This window comes from Equus quagga, chromosome 11 (genome assembly GCF_021613505.1).
Source record: "Equus quagga isolate Etosha38 chromosome 11, UCLA_HA_Equagga_1.0, whole genome shotgun sequence".
NCBI lineage: Eukaryota > Metazoa > Chordata > Mammalia > Perissodactyla > Equidae > Equus > Equus quagga.
Window position 1 is genome coordinate 17,067,055 of NC_060277.1, and position 17,726 is coordinate 17,084,780.

General features: G+C 36.3%; 1 protein-coding gene across 2 annotated transcripts in view; it reads left to right on the forward strand.

Annotated features, from left to right (window-relative positions):
* Window positions 1–17,726, forward strand: part of CEP85L (centrosomal protein 85 like) — a 167,878-nt gene that overhangs the window by 128,983 nt on the left and 21,169 nt on the right. For both annotated transcript variants that reach the window (XM_046675707.1, XM_046675708.1), the window contains 3 exons: window positions 4,224–4,403; window positions 11,084–11,236; window positions 13,228–13,382. In XM_046675707.1, coding sequence (XP_046531663.1) covers window positions 4,224–4,403; window positions 11,084–11,236; window positions 13,228–13,382 — 488 coding nt within the window. The remainder of the gene's footprint in view (window positions 1–4,223; window positions 4,404–11,083; window positions 11,237–13,227; window positions 13,383–17,726) is intronic.

Here is a 17,726-nt window from a genome sequence, read left to right on the forward strand (position 1 = left end):
TGTTTGCTACTGTTTGGTTGCCCTTGTTCTTTGTTCCTATTTGTCTTCCACACTTCCTCTGCCTTTTGCAGTTTTAATTGAGTATTTTATATGATTCCATTTTCTTTCCTTTCTTAGCATCTATACTTTTTGCTGCTTTTAGTGATTGCCCTAGAGTTTACAATGTACATTTACAACCAATCCAAGTCTACTTGCAGATAACACTGTACTTTTCATGAGTAGTGCAAGTACCTTATGATAACTAAGTATTCCTAAATCTTCCGTCCTCTGCCTTGTGTCGTTGTCATTCATTTCACTTGTGCATAAGCAAACACACATAAACATACTTGAATACGTTGTTGCCCCTATTTTTTTACCCAACTGTTATCTGTTAGATCGATTAAGAAAATGAAAGCTTTCATTTTACCTTCACTTATGCCGTCTCTGATGCTCTTCCTTTCTGTGCTTAGATCCAAGTTTCTGACCTTTATCCTTTCCTTTCTCTCTGAAGAACTTCTTTTAACATTTCTTGCAAGCCAAGTCTCTTGCCGACCAATTCCCTCAATTTTTATTTGTCTGAGAAAGTATTTCTTTTTCACTTTTGAAGGATAGTTTCACTGGGTACATACTTCTAGGTTGGTGGATTTTTTTCTCTTAACTTTAAATATTGCTTGCATGGTTTCTGAGAAGTCAGATATAACTTTTATCTTTGCCTGTCTTTTTATAGGTAAGATGTTTTTTCCCTCTTGTTTCTTTCAAGATTTTTTTAATCTTTGATTTTTAGAAATTTAAATATGATACAACTATGTGTAGTTTTTTGGCATTTATTCTGCTTGATTTTCTCTGAGCTTCCTGAATCTGAGGTGTGGGGTCTGACAATTTGGGGAAATTCTCAATCATTTTTTCAAATATTGCTTCTGTTCCTTTCTCTCTTTCTTTTCTTTGTGTTGTTCCCATTATATGTATGTTACTTTTTGTAGTTATTTCACAGTTCTTGGATATTTTGTTCTATTTTTCTCCAGACTGTTTTCTCTTTGCTCTTCAGTTTTGGAAGTTTCTGATGTCATATCCTCAAGCTCAGAGATTGTTTCTGAGCTGTGTCCAGTCTACTGGTGAGCTCACCAGACGTTCTTCATTTCTGTTACAGTGTTTTTGATCTCTAGAGTTTCTTTTTACTTCCTTTTTAGAATTTCCGTCTCTGTGCGTACGTTTTTTATCTGTTCTTATGTCTTGTCTACTTTACCATTAAGCCCTTAGTGTGTAAATCATAATTTTCAAAACTTTCTTGTCTGATAATTCCAACATTCCTGATGTATCTGACTCTGGTTCTGATGCTTGTTTGGTCTCTCTAGACTATGTTTTTGCCTTTTAGTATGCCTTGTAACTTTTGTTTGAAAGGTGGATCTGAGTAGTGGGAAATGTGGTAAATAGACCTTTAGTAATGTAGTGGCAAGGTGTGGGGGGAGGAACAACGTTCTGTAGTCCTCTGATTAGATGTTAGTCTTTTAGTGAGCCTGTGCTCTTGGCCTGTGAACTTCACTAGTGCTTCTCAGTATTATCTTTCCCACTCTTCGGTGAGAGACAATGGCTAAAGGTAACTGGAATTGGGTATTGCTCGTCCCCCTTGTGGCAGGCTAGAGGTAGCTGGAGTTAGGTATTTCTTTCCTAGGTAGGTTAGTTCCCTTCTAGGTAGGTTAGTTTCTGGCAAAATAGTTTCTCCTGAGGGCAGGTCTTATTAAGAAGAACAGATTGTTCTGGCATACATCAAAATGGTTTCTTTTCTCCTCCCGCTGTTGGAAGTAAGAGGGGATTTTTTTTCTCTGACACTGAAGATGTTAGACTCCTGAAGGAAACCCCCCCCAAAAAATCTGAGGGTCCCCTATGACTGGGTCCTGCTGGAGTTTTTGACACTCAGACTTATGCACTCTGAACCCCCAGCAGTTCATCAGTTGCCCCTCTAGTTTTCCTGCTCCAGCACTGGTTCCCATAGAGGATTCTGTTCCAGTGTTATTCTCTCTATTTGCCTGTTTCTCTGATTCAGGGGGCAGCAGTTTGCCTGTGACCTCACTTCTCTGACAGATCTGAGAAGAGCTGTGGATTTTTCAGTGTGTTCAGCTTTTTACTTGTTAGTAAAATAGACAGAGTGGCAATTTCTGAGCTTATTACATGCCAGACTGGAAACCATAAGTCTGTACTAACTTTTTACAGTTTCCTAATCTAGCCTAGCCATTTTCCTCAGTTCTAGACCCACCTCTCTAACTGCCTGATGTTCTTCTCTGCTTGTATTTCAACTGGCATCTTAATGTCAATAGGCTCTAGTTGTAATTAAGTACATCTGCTTGGACTTGTTCTCCTATAGGATCTCCTTACCTCTGCTCACAGTATACTCTTCCCTGTTACTTAGACGCGAAATCTTAAACCTTCATTATCTTTAACATTTCTTGTCCATTCACATCTTGAAATACAATTCTCTCTAAATCCTCTCAATTCTGTTTCCAGAAGTTTCTTCATTCTGTTCTGAGTGCTCTAAATAGGTTAGAATAATTTCTTAAAGTGATATATTCATATCCATTTTCAATATCCTTTAACTTATCCCCTCCATTGCTTCCAGTTGTTATAGCGCTCTTGTCCTTTTTTCCTCTTTTCTCTTTAATCAGAAGTTATTGAGAGTGTGCACTGGGCCAAATGCCAGGGAATACAGAGATTTACAGAACAGTGCACAGTCTCTTAAGTCACGGTACTTTCTTGTGAAGCTGTCGCTGGCTTCCCATTTCCTATGAATGAAGGTTGTACTCTGAACTTGTGATTCTACGGTAGAAACCCTCTTAGATTTTTCAAGTTTTCCATTATATTCCCCAGTCTTGATACTTATACTTTAAACAAACATGGGTATTCTCTGCATATATCCCATCTCTTATGTTTTTAAAATATTCTTTCTGGAATGCTTTTCTTCCTTTCTCTGTTCCTGCCAGAATTCTCCTTATTTTCAAAATCTGTCTCAAAAGCCACCTTCTCCATAAAACCTTTTTCGTCAGTCTCCCAATGCCGTCTTCATTTATCCTCCCACCTCCCAACACTTTGTACTTAAGATAGCTTTTCTTTGGATACCATATTGTGTCCTGTACATAATTATCTAAGGGTTTCTCTTATGCCTCTGGTTAGTTTCTAAAGAGCAGTGCCTGTGTCTGTCTTCTTTGAAATACCCTGCACATGATAAGTGCTATTAATATAATTTTTGAATTGCATCTCTGCCTTTTGAGAAAGTATGAGTTCTTCAAGGCCTACTTCAAGTTCACTTCTATAAAGCCTTCCCATTGCTACTACGTATACAGCCATCTTAGCACATAGACAGTTTCTGTTGTCTTTTTGTGTGTGACACTTCATTAAACTGGTGGGGCCTTGTGTCATTAACTGTTGAATCCACAGTACACAATGTCTAGCATATTTGTTGAATAAATGGAAAAATAATCTGTTTTTTGCTTTCACATTACTTTGTTGGTATCTCTTGTAGCATTTATCACATTCTAATTTGTTTGAGGAAACATTTGTGTTTCCTGTCTTCTTTTTCTAGGTTGTTACGCTGCAAGGGGAAGGGGAGGGGAAAAATTCTTTCTAAATTTCCTACAAAGCCTTGCTCATAGAAACCATAATACATTTACTCATTCAGCAATTATATTTTGAAAAGCATTTGTTTTGTGCCAGTCACTGTTCTAGGAAATAGGGATGTGAGAGCAACTAAGATGGACAAAAATCCCTGATTTCATAGACCTCACTTTCTAGTTGGGGAAACACTCCGTTAATATTCATTGAATTTAATATTAGCTGGAAATGGTCACCTGTGAGGAAATTTTTCTCTAATTTTTATTTATCTCCCTAGAACTTTCACTTCTATATAAGGTACTCTTTATATCTCTAATTATACTTTTTAACCAAATAACTGCCTTTTATTAAGCTTCTGCTGTGTACTAAGAACTTTACACACTTCACTCTTCAAAGAAACACTGCAGGGTAGACTTTATTCTTTCTGTTTTATAGAGGAGAAGCTGAGGCTGGGTGACGGTAAGTAATTTGAGGTAGTCGTGGCGCGTAGCTGGGAGTCAGGAGAGCTGGGATGCATGCCAGGTGTGTCTGCTGCTAATGCCTGTGTGCACTCTTGGACTGTGCCTCATTTCCAGTTTCTTTCCATTTGTTCAAGACAAGGAAACTTGTAAGTTCCTACTTGTTTTTTTTTTCTTTCCCAATAGCCACAATATGAGAACACTTCACTGCAGAGTTCATTTTCAGATCAGTCAGTGTCCCCTTCCCAGCAAGAGGAACTTGAGCAAAAGCTTGCATCTACTGAGAAAGAGGTTTTACAGCTCAATCAGTTTCTCAAACAAAGAATAAGCCAGTTTAGTGAAGAGAAGAAGAAACTGGAGGAAAAGGTAGGTATTTTTAATAAAGTTGAATCGGGTCAACAACATTCCTTCAACATATAATTGTTTGTCTGTCATCCACTCTCTGCCCGGTGTCATACAGGTTATACATTTATATTGAAGTGATTAGTTTTGTAGCAACTTTTGAGAAACCCTGTGCTGTCTACAAAAATCCAGGGATTTTCTTGAAGGACAAAAACAGCACTGTAGGGGCCAGCCTGGTGGTGCAGTGGTTAAGTTCGCACGTTCTGCTTCGGCTGCCTGGGGTTCATGGGTTCGGATCCTGGGTACGGATATGGCACCGCTTGGCAAGCCATGCTGTGGTAGGCATCCCACATATAAAGTAGAGGAAGATGGGCACGGATGTTAGCTCAGGGCCAGTCTTCCTCAGCAAAAAGAGGAGGATTGGCAGCAGATACTAGCTCAGGGCTAATCTTCCTCAAAAAAAAAAAGATACCGCTATATATTATATCTTTCTAACTAATAGTGAAACCTTTTTTAAGTTGGTGTCTATACTGAGATGTGACACCAATAACTGTTCTCCTTTTCCTTCTTGGTTCCTTTCTCTTTGTCATGTTGAGCATGAAGGATTGGAAAGTGAAATAAGAGTGATCTGTCTTTCATAAGCATGTGACTTCAAGTTATTTAAGCTGAAGCCCCTGATTTAGAATAAGTAGCTAAAAGCCAATTGCTTACATACACAATGTATCTGTACATTTATTTGACCTTTCTGCCTCTATTACAGTATTTTCACCTCATTCCATTATAGTATCATTAAAGATCAAGTAGGATGCATGCAAGCCCTAATATACTGAAGAGGCACAGATCCTTAAGCTGCTACTTAGTGGCAGAACTGATTTTAGATTTCTCTCTGGATATATCCAACTTATCATTCTATTAACTGAACCTTCCATTCAAGTGATCTGGAGCAGGTCACCATGATTTCTTCAGGGAGGTTTTGCAGCTATATAGAGAACTCAATTGACATTTTTGTTTGAGGGGAGGGGGTGTGTGTGTGTATATATATATATACACACATGTGAGTTTTCCACTTCCAAAAGTGGAAGTGAGTTGTCACTTCCAAGAAGTGACAAAAATTTCTCTTGGTTTCTCTTTCTCAGCTGTATGATTTATTTTGTCTTGGCTAACTTGGAAGTATCTTAAGTACCTGTTTCTTGTTTCTTTTATGTATTTTTAGGGCTTTATACAATACCGAAATCTGGAGAGAGCTAAGGAAATATTCATTGGTCATACACATGTGAGAGGGATTCAAATATTTTTTCACCTGAGACTTGTTAACTAAAAGATTGTGTGAAAGTTATGATGATACAGTGGATACAATTTTTAAAATATATTTTTGTTTTATCTAAATTTTTCCTCATCTTTTATTACTTTCAGTGTGCAGTGCTTAATAAAATCGGTTTATACACTACCTACCTATTTGATGGCTCCTACTTGGATGTCTTATAACTATTTGAAACTTTTCATGTCTAAAACACAGTTCTTAATTTGCCTTACGACTGTCCTGTTCTTCTCAAATGAAACAAAATTTTCTTCAGTGTTCATTACTATATATTCAGTTACTTAGGCTAGAAAATTTACTAAGTCTAATGAAGCTTGTCTCCTAAATATATATAGAATCTGTCCAGCACTACCAGCTGGGTCCAAGTTATCATGTCTTGGCAAAGCTTTTGTAATAGCTGCTTCACTGGTGTCTCTGAATTTGTTCTTGCCCTGCTTATCTGCTCACCCTTGCCCTCTGCTTCTTTGTTATTGTTGTAATTCTGTGTTTTATTTATTATATTTTTTAAATTAAAGAATAGTTTATATACGGTCAGATGTACAGATCTTGAGTATTCAGTTTTATGAGTATTGCTGGTAATATATACACATAGAACCACTGTCTAAAATGAGACACAAAACATTTCAGTCACCCAAGAAGTTCCCTTGTGCTTCTTTCTAGTCAGGCTCCTTCGCCTCCATGACATACTTTCTTATCGCTATAGTTTTGAGTCTTCTTAGACATCACATAAATGGAGTCATAGAGTATATATACTTTTGTGTCTGTTTCTTTCACTCAGTGTCTTTGAGATTTATTTATACTGTTGGCTGTATTGGTAGTTTGTCCCTATCTATTGCTGAGCTGCATTCTATTATATAGATATACCACTGTGTATCTAGTCTCCTGTTCAGGGACATTTGGATTATTTTCAGTTTGGGGAAATTATGAATAAAGCTACTGTGAACATTATTGTACCAGACTTTTTGTATGCATGTGTTTTTATTTCTCTTGGGTAGATTTCTAAGAGTGGAGTTTCTGGGTCATGTACTTCGTTGGGTAGGTATTTAACTTGGAAGAAACTACTCAAGTTCTCCCAAGTATTTGTACTATTTAATCTTCCACTACCACGTATGAGAGTTCCAGTTGCTCCACAGCCTCTCAGATCCATTCTTGATAATGTGGAGGACTGAACGTTTTAAAATGAAGATCCAGTCATTTCACTGACTTGGTTAAAACCCGTTAATGCCATCTCATCTTTAAAATAAGAATCAAATTCTTCCCGTGACCTGAAAGACCCTGCCTCTTTATACAGCTTAAGCTGTAGCAGTCACCGGTACACTGTCTCTTGGGACCGTGTCTTACAGTTGCTTAAATAGGTCAGGCTTTGTTGCTGATATCAGGATCTTTACACAAAGTCTCCCCTTTGCCTGGTGAATACTTAGCTCTCTTCTCCCACTCCCTGGTCACCTATTTGTTTCGTCAAGCCTCAGCTTAGATGTCTTTCCCCTCCAATGTCTCCTGTTATGTCTAGAGCATTTTGTTCTTCTTTTTTCCAGTACTTAACACAATTTTGAATAATCGTTCTTTTTTTGAGGAAACTTGGCCCTGAGCTAACATCTGTAGCCAATCTTCCTCTTTTTGCTTGAGGAAGAGTCCCTGAGCTAACACCTGTGCCAGTCCTCCTCTATTTTGTATGTGGGATGCCGCCACAGCATGGCTTGATGAGTGGTGTGTAGGTCCACACCTGGGATCGAAACCTGCAAAACCTGGGCTGCCGAAGTGGAGCGCAAGAACTTAACCACTACACCACCGGGCCGGCTCCCCTGAATAATCATTATTTTTTAATATTTCTCTGTAAGCTCCATGAAGGCAGGGACATATCTTAATGTGTCACTGTAACATATGTAGCACCAGCCTTGGTGCCTGGCATATTGAATGAATGAATGCTTTCAAGTGATTTTTGCCAAGAGGGAAGAACAGGGAGTGAGGTAACCCCAACAAAGGACTGGGGAAAGAATGATGAGAGAGAGAGATCAAAGATAGAGTGGGTGTGTGATGGAGCAAGTTCATAAGAGGAATAGAGAAAGGTTGATAGGAGACACCAAGATGGAAGAGTTCGTCTTGGAAGAGAAGAGGAATAGCCTCTCTGTGGCGTGAGGCAGTTAGGAATGGAAATGTCTGTATCAGGGGCACTTGAGGAGGGGGCTGAATGTGGAGGGTAGAGTTTGTGGTGGATGACTTGAGTTCTTGAGGGGAGTGTAGAAGCTAGAAAACAGACTCACTGATGATGCATCAACTCACCCGCACTCTGGGCCCACCTGAGGTTGGATTGTGTTGTTTCCTTCTGCATTTACTCCCTGTGGCCCTGATCAAGACTAATTCGATGACAGAAAAACATTTAATGTGATCATAATAATAAAAGTTACTCTTTGATGAACTTTTTCTTATGTGCGCCAGACAGCGTGTTATTGTGCATTAAATGCCTTTTCTCATTTAATCCTAATCTTCACAAAAACCCTATGAGGTCTATACTTTACCCTGATTTTTAAAAATGGGATAACTGAAGCTTTGAGAAAATTTGAGTAATCTGTCCAGTTGCATGTAGATAGAAATTGTTGAAAAGCTAGGAGTAGAATTCAAGACAGTTTAACTCTACAGCTGATGCTTTGGGCTAATAATAATGATTTATAAAAAATTTTAGAGGAAAAAAATTTCCTCAATAATCTATTTTGTTCAAACAATGATATTTAAAATAAAAATAAATTTGTTTGTAAACCTCTTCTAAAACAGGTCCTCCTATTGCCTTCTAGGAATGATCTCAATATTGCATAATATCTCCTTGAAAGGAAAAATTTAACCTTTTATAAACAGAACAGGGAAAATTTATTAGTGATGCCTCATTCACGTGGAGCTCATGACTGCAGTTCAGACCTCAGTAACCTCTGTTAATCCGAGACCACAGAGAACATTGAAGTTAAAAAAAATGAAAAAAACAAAAACAAAATACGATGAGCTTTCATCAGTGAGCAGGGCTGAAAAAACCCAGGATCCAGTGATTATGTGCGATCAACTTGTGGTCAACAAATAGCAGAGATGGTATCCAATAGGAGAGTGTTGGCAGAGATTTGTGATAAGGGCAGCAAGCCTGAAATAATAGCAAAGACAACAGTTGACCAACCAAAGAAAAAGAAGAAAAGTAGGGCATCTTTGCTAGTAGAAGACTGCATGACTGCACTGTTCCAATGGCTGCTTTTTGAGAATATCATTGTGTCGCATTTAAGACACTTATACAGTTAAGTGTAAATTAGGGAGTGTTTAGTAAAAATAGGCTATATATGTTTACTTCTGTAACTTACAGGGTCATTTGCTAAGGCAAGAGTAGGCTTTGTTGATGGAGCATCTGTTGATGTGGAATCTATTTGCTAGAGAATTTGTGGGAATCTGATTATGAGTATTGTGGAAGAGTTGAAAGAACACTGGCTTTCAGTCACACAGTGTGTGTTTAAATCCCAACTCTCTCTGTGTTACTGGTAGTTGAGCCACTTAAGATCTCTGGACCTCATATTAGAAAAGGGAATTTTATTATGTGGTCTTTCAGGCCACCACCAATGCCAACATTCTGTGAGTTCTGGTAAATCACACATTAAATTGTCACACCAGCAACTTGCCTTTAATCCTGAGAAAGCCCAATAAATAATAGGATTTGTCTGTTTTCCTGTGTTGCTCCTTTCCCAAGGTAATAAATGGATCCTAATGTTATTGATGAAATGAATAGATGAAATGAGATGTGATTTTTTTTTCAAATTGAAGTCGTTTTAATAAAAGTTGTTATACATTGGACCTGAAAGAAAATAGATAAGGCATAAAAGAAACTAGATTGTGGGCGTTAGCTTTAATAAAATTTGAAAGAGTAATCCATTATACTACTAATTACTGGCACTTATTTCCCTGGTGAATATGGGAATAAGCTGTAAAAATATATTAGAACCCTGTAAGTTTCTAGAAGAAGGTTAAATATTTGGAGACTGGTAGTTTAACCTAAATATGAGTCTAGAGTTTACTTTTTTTTTAGATTGGCACCTGAGCTAACAACTGTTGCCAATCTTTTTTTTTTTTTCCTGCTTTTTTCTCCCCAAATCCCCCCAGTACATAGTTGTATATTTTAGTTGTGGGTCCTTCTAGTTGTGGCATGTGGGATGCCTCCTCACCGTGGCCCAACGAGTGGTACCACGTCTGTGCCCAGGATCCAAACCAGTGAAACCCTGGGCCCCTGAAGCGGAGCACATGAACCCAACCACTTGGCCACGGGGCCGGCCCCTGGAGTTTACTTTTTAGACAACTGCTTGTATACAGAGATTGTTTTTAATTGATTTTAAGTATGAAAGAGCTTCGAATGTAAGATATGAAATTTAAAGATAGTATATTTCCAGTGGAAAGGTGAAAAAAATTAGTACATAAAAATATGAGCTTCAGCCTATGCAAATTAGGATTTACTAGGATCATGTATGGTGTGTGTCCTATAGTAGGTGCTCAACTAACATATTTCATCAATACTAAGATCACATTAGTGCTAAGGGACACCTTTATTTTATGTAACTTTTAGAGAGAAAATATGCTTCAAGTCCACTTAGGACACAATGCCTTAACAGTAGTCTTTCCTGAGGTATAGATTGGTCTCACTAGTCCTTTTCAGGTCCTAAGTATTTGGTAATTTTGCTAAGTTCCACTGGCTTTGATTGAGTTACTTTAGTACATGATAAGTAATTCCTTTGCAAGTCTGGTAGTAACAAAACAGCTTTAATTGCTTGTAGGTTATCTTCCTTTCTTTATTGACATGAAACATTTCGATATAAATTTGAAAAAAATAAGAAATTAGAGTCATTCCTTCAGAGATGAATACTTGCTTCACTGATTTCAAAATTATACTCCACAGCTCTGTTTCTGTGTCTTTCTAGGTACCCAGTAACTTTTTTAATGCCTAATTATAACGGAACATTTTTAAAGGTATTTTAAGCATCATTTAAACTCAATACATAGTTTCAACATATTCATGACACTATTGAAATACCAAAGATATGAATGGGCTTAACCAACTTTGCACATGTGCAGGCAATAAAAACTACATCATTACTGCTACCTGGCTGACTGCAATTTATAGAATGCTATCACTTGTAAAAGCAAACAAAGTTCAAAAACTCTTGATTTCAGTAATGTAAAAATTTGAAAAAAATATGAATCTTGGAATTGATGAAATCGGGTAAATCTTACGTGAGTTGGTGGTGGTCTTAACTATAACCTGGAACTGTTATTGCCTAAGAATTACCTAAGATTAGGATGCTCAAGATTAGAGTGTTGGTTTCGATTATTAATGACAAAACCACTGAAGAGTCATAATCTTTTTCTTTAGCTTAAAACCAGAGATAGATACATCAGTAGCCTGAAAAAAAAATGCCAGAAGGAATCTGAACAAAACAAAGAAAAGCAGAGAAGAATTGAGACCTTGGAAAAGTATCTGGCTGATCTTCCAACTCTAGATGATGTACAAAGTCAGAGTCTACAGGTAACATTAAATAAAATGCTCATTTTTAAATGACGTGAAAACATTTATTTTTAAGTTGACATTTTAGAAGTTTTGTAATTTTTATAATGTAAAATTTTAGTTATATATTTGGCTAATTATAAGTTAAATCCATTAAAATTGCTGTTTTTAAGATTAATTAGAAACTTTGTTCATCTAAGCATGAATAGGTCTTTCTTATTGTTAATTAATATGTGGTTACCTTCCTATTGGACTTGTACCTTAACTCTCTCATTTAGTGTTCTACTCCAAAAGGCAGTTTCTAAGCCGGTCTGACACCCGCCCCATACACACACATGCATGCACCACAGTTCTGACTTTTCCCCATATTTTCTGGGATCCACCAAGAGTAAACAAGACCATTTTTGACTATCTTTCCAGATATCTGATTTGTTTTCTTTATTCTCTTAATCTCTCCATAAATTCTTTCTTATACTTTAATCCGTGACTTCCATTTACTCCTCTGACTTCTCTTCTGACCATTTTCCTTTCTTAACGATACCTTGTCCAAAGTCTTTCTACTGACTCTGTCCTCTTGAAACCTTACTTATAAATCTGTTAAACCCACTCTTAAGTCTTTTTTCAAAGTGTTTCTAATCATGGAATTTTTCAGCCTCAGCACTATTGACATTTGAGGGTGGATAATTTTTTGTTGTGAGATTCTTTCCTGCGGATAGAAAGATGCTTAACGGCATTCTCTGGCTTCTGTCTACTGGATGCCAAGAGCATTGCTCTGTCACTTTCCCCCCAAACCAAAAATGTCTATAGACATTTCCAAATGTCCCCTGGGCAGGGGCAGATTGCTGCCTGTTGAGAATCATCAGTCTAATCTGTACAGTGTCATTATTCTGCAGACTCTAGAACTGTAATGCATTCTCTGTTTATATTAATTTATACATTGTAAAACTAAGAAAGGGTAATGTCAGGAACAAACTAAAGAAGGAACGCAGGAGTTTGCATGAGCAGGAACAGAAAGGATTATAGATTAAAAACGTGCTTTCATAACACCTTACACTCATTAGGATGGCTAATGTCAAAAAAAACAAAGGAACGAGCATTGGTGACAATGTGGAGAAATTAGAATCCTTGTGCATTGTTGGTGGGAATGTAAAATGGTGAAGCCACTATGGAAAACCATATGATGGTTCCTCAAAAAATTAAAAATATAATTACTCTATGATCTGTCCGTTCCACTTCTGGGTATATACCCGAAATAATTGAAAGCAGGGTCTCAAACAGACGTTTTGTACATGGCACATGGTCGTAACGGCATTATTTGCAGTAACCAAAAGGAGAAGGCAACCCAGGTGCATCAGTGGATGAATGGATAAACAAAATGTGGCATATACATACAATTCAGCCTTAAAAAGGAAGGAAATTCTGACACATGCTACAATACAGCATGGATGAATCTAAGCTCATTTTGTTAAATGAAATAAGCCATTCACAAAAGAGTAAATACTGTATAAGGTACCTAGAGTAATCAATTTATGGAGACAGAAAGTCAAAGAGTGGTTGCCAGGGGCTGAGGGGAGAGACAGTTGGGAATTGCTAATGGGTATAGGGATTGTTTTGCAAGATAAACGAATGCTGGTGATTAGTTGTACAACAGTGTGAATGTTCTTAACACTACTGAACTGTATACTTAAAAATGATTGAGAGTAAATTTTATGTTATGTGTACTTTACCACAATTAAAAATAAAATTTAAAAAATACCCCCAGATCGAGATCATTCACCTTTCTTTCTCTGTCTTCTGGAAATTTCTGACCCCATTCTCCTCTTCTCCGTAATCCCGTTCTCCCAAATTTCCTTTACACAAAGGAGGAGATAAAGTGTTAAGTACTCTAGATGAAATGAAGATAGTGTGATTTTAAGCATGAATCTGTTAATCCTTGAGAACACAGTAACAGTTTCTAGTAGAAACACATTTAATATTCCACGTGTTATGAACTTTGAAAAATTTCTCCTTAGCTGCAGATTCTAGAGGAAAAAAATAAGAATTTGCAAGAGGCTTTGATAGATACAGAAAAAAAGCTTGAAGAGACCAAAAAGCAATATCAAGAGAAAGAGGCACAGTTAATATGCCAGAAGAAGAAAGAGAAGGAGTTGGTAACTACAGTTCAGAGGTAAGAAAACCTTCAGTAATTCAGTTATTTTTAAGTTATTTATGTTTTTATAAGGCATTTTACTTAAAATATGTTAATTTATAATTATTACTCTATTCTTCTCAAAGATGTACTGTTAAGAACCAAAAGTACTATGTCACTGAAACAGATTGTCTCAGTTGTGATTTAACATTGACATCTTGCCAGAGGTTTTAGATGATAATAGTAAAAAAAAAAAAATGCGAACACCAATTGAAAACTAAAAGCATTAACACAAACTCTTTGTCTGATAACTTTGTCAAAAAGTAAGTAAAAATTCTAAATAACAAAAAGAGAGGCCACCAAATACTCAGATGGCACTCCTTAATGAGGTGTGTCTAAGTGAAGTTACTGGCGCCCATGTGACCCCACCGCAGAGAAACACAGGGCTGTTTTGCCGTGTACCCTCCAAGTTTCCGCACGTATCTTGCCTCATAGACTCTTTTCTTTTAAATTAGTTTAGAAAAAACAGTTAGAATTACAGTGAATGTCATTTGTTAGTATATTTAGCTAATGTATTTAAGCTGGGAAATTAATATTGGATTCTTGAAAAACCTAGAGAACTATGTTATATATGCATCTACATGTACTCAGTTTTATAAAACTTAAACTTTAATAGATTATCAACCATAAATAGATAAAACTAGAATAAGACAACAAAGCAGCAAAAAAAGCTAAATTTAAGAAATACACTCTTAATGCTTATATATATCAATTATATGTGTCAGTGTATTCTCAGCTTTTTAATCAAAATCTATCTGATAATTCCATGTTAATATTGCTGTAGTACCACTTTGAGTCTTAAATATGCCTAGTCTACTTTTTTTCTTGGATTTCAGCGTGGAAAAACTCTGATTTCTGGGACAATTCATTCTTCAGTGTTTCTGATCTCAGCTCCAAAAACTTCATATACTTTTGACTTTGCCTTTATTTTTCTCCTGTTTTCTTGCTCTTTAATTTCCCTTTTTATGTCTCCATATCTTATATCCTATTCTCTAGTCTCAAAACAGCTTCCTGACCTCCATATTCAACCATATAGCTTTTTCTGTCATCTTAGTGGTAAAATGAAAAGAGGTAATGTATCTGTTCTGTTTTATAGGGCATTATGATCATAAACTCAAGCTGTGTTGTTTTATAAATAGAATTAGGAACACCTGAAAATAATTCGAACGTTTGTTTTGGTCCCCTGTGTGCTTTTATATATTTAATATGATTTTATACTTTCACTTTTATTTAGATTTTCTCTTTTATTAGGTTTTTGGAGAACATTGAGCTTAGTATTCTTTTTTTCTTCTTGTTTTAAGTAATTTTTTTTGGCTTATAATGGTTTATAACATTGTGTAATTTGGGGTGTGCATTATTGTTTATCAGTTTCTGAATACACTTCATCGTGCTCACTCCCGGTAGTCTAATCTTTATCTATCACCATACGTATGTGCACCTTTGTCCCTTTCGCCCAACCTCCAATCCCCTTTCCCTCTGCTAACCACTAATCTGTTCTCTTTATCCATGTATTTGTTACCTTCCGTATATGAGTGAAATCATGCAATATTTGTCTTTCTCTGTCTGGCTTATTTCACTTAACATCATACCCTCAAGGTCCATCCATGTTGTTGCAAGTGTGATAACTTTGTCTTTTTTATGGCTGAGTAGTATTACATTGTATATATATACCACATCTTTTTTATCCATTCATCTGTAGAAGGGCACTTGGGTTGCTTCCACATCTTGGCTATTGTGATTAATGCTGCAGTGAACATAGAGGTGCATAAATCTCTTTGGATCATTGCATAAATTATAGAAAAGTTCTTTTGATTAATACCTGGTAGTGGGATAACTGGATCATATGGTAGTTCTATTTTTAATTTTTTGAGAAATCTCCCTGTTTTCCATAGTGGCTGCACAAATTTGCGTTCCCACCAGCAGCGTATGAGCATTCTCTTTTCTCCACATCCCCTCCAACATTTGTTGTTGTTTGTCTTGGTGATTATAACCATTCTGAGTGGTGTAAGGTGATATCTCATTGTAGTTTCGATTTGCATTTCCCTAATAATTAGTGATGTTGAGCATCGTTTATGTGTCTGTTGGCCATCTGTATATCTTCCTTGGAAAAATGTCTGTTCATGTCCTCTGCCCATTTTTTGATTGGGTGGTTGGTTTTTTGTTGTTGTTGAGTTGTATGAGTTCTCTATATATTTTGGAAATCAATCCCTTGTCTGATAAGTGATTTGCGAATATTTTCTCCAGTTGGTGAATTGTCTGTTTTGTTCATGGTTTTCTTTGCTTTGAAACTTTTTAGTCTGATGTAGTCCCATTTGTTAAGTTTTTCTTTTGTTTCCCTTGCCCGAGTAGATATGGTATTCAAAAAGATATTGCTAAAACCAGTGTCAAAGACTGTACTGCCTATATTTTCTTCTAGGAGTTTTGTGGTTTCAAGTCTTATATTCAATTGTTTAATCCATTTTGAGTTAATTTTTGTGTATGGTGCAAGATAATGGTCTACTTTCATTCTTTTGCATGTGGCTGTCCAGTTTTCCCAACACTATTTATTGAAGAGACTTTCTTTTCTCCGTTGTACGTTCTTGGCTCCTTGGTCAAAGATTAACTGTCCATAGATGCGTGGTTTTATTTCTGAGCTTTCAGTTCTGATCCATTAATCTGTTTGTCTCTTTTGGGGCCAGTACCACATTGTTTTGATTACTATAGCTTTGTAGTATGTTTTGAAGTCAGGAATTGTGATGCCTCCAGCTTTGTTCTTTTTTCTGAGTGTTGCTTTGGCTATTCAGGGTCTTTTGTTGTTCCATATAAATTTTTGGGTTCTTTGCTCTATTTCCGTGAAGAATGTCATGGGAATTCTGATTAGGATTGCATTGAATCTATGGATTGCTTTGAGTTGTATGGACATTTTAACTATGTTTATTCTTCCGATCCATGAACATGGAATATCTTTCCATTTCTTTATGTCGTCTTCAATTTCTTTCAATGATATCATATAGTTTTCAGTGTACAGGTCTCTCACCTCATTGGTTAAATTTATTCCTCAATATTTTATTCTTTTTGTTGCGGTTATAAATGGATTGTCTTCTTGAAAAGAGTAGTTTTCCATTAGAAATGAAGATGTAAATAAAATATGTAGGTGGATCCCTATTAATGTCATCCTTGGCACCTTTGCTATTTCAGAGATTTATTACTTTTCTAAGTGAGCATGCTTCGAATGAAGCATCTCAATTCTCATAAATTGAGGATGTATACATGAAATAAGACCTTATTTGGTGTTTTTCCATGACGGTATATTTTTCCTTCCTCATAGTTGGCTCATTTTCTTTGTTTTTTTTTTAATATGAAAGACTTTAATAATTTTAATGTAATTTATTTCTCTTGGAATGTTATTGAATACACAAGGAGTAGTGTCTTTGACACTGATTTGGGAAGGAACTTATTCTGAGATAGAAATAATGTATTTTCCCCTTTTAGACTGAAAAAATAAATACTTTCATGACAAGTAACCATATATTTCGAAGCAGTGGACTACATTCATAATACATAAAAACTTCTCTGGTGCCATTATTTATTAACAATCTGAAGCCCTCATTGTACTTTAGGACTGTCAATTCTTTGTCCATAATCTACATATGGCATTTCTTCTTTTTTTTGGAAGAGAGAGAAAGCACAGGATACTCCTAATACTTGGAAGAAGAAAAATAATTATTTATATAATGTTATAAACCGATGTTACTGTAATAAAAAAAATATTTTCACTAATAAAGAAAAATAATTTTAAAATAATGAAAATGTCAAAACTCAGATTATAAGAAGTCTATTTCTTTTAGTACTCTGCAACTCTTGAGTATAATTACAAGCTGAAGTTGAATTCTTCCTAGTGTCTTGCCGTTAGGTTTTGGTTTTGGTCATGATTGTTAATAGTATAAGTTTCTTTAACCCAAACATGACTCTTCTTCCTTTCTCAAGGCTAAGACCGTCTTTCTCCTTTATCCTCTTATTCTTAATGTATCGGAGTGGCTTTCTTTCCTGATTTCCTCTTCTAAAATACTGCTCTCTGCCGGGGCTAGCCTAAGAAACTGTTAGGTTAAGTAATAAATATGTTAGATTGCTGCTCTTATTAATGAAGGAGCAATGTAATTCTGCTGGTTTAGGCAACAACGGTTTTTACAAACTTTTGCTGAGCTCAGAATGAAGGACAAAGACCTCCATCTGTGTTCTTAGGTTCCCTACCGCAATCATTCTAATCAGGGAACTGTGCTTTTGGGGTGAGGGAAAGAACAGGGCTTGGCTTGCCGAGCTCAGATGAGGGTCATGAGAGACTTC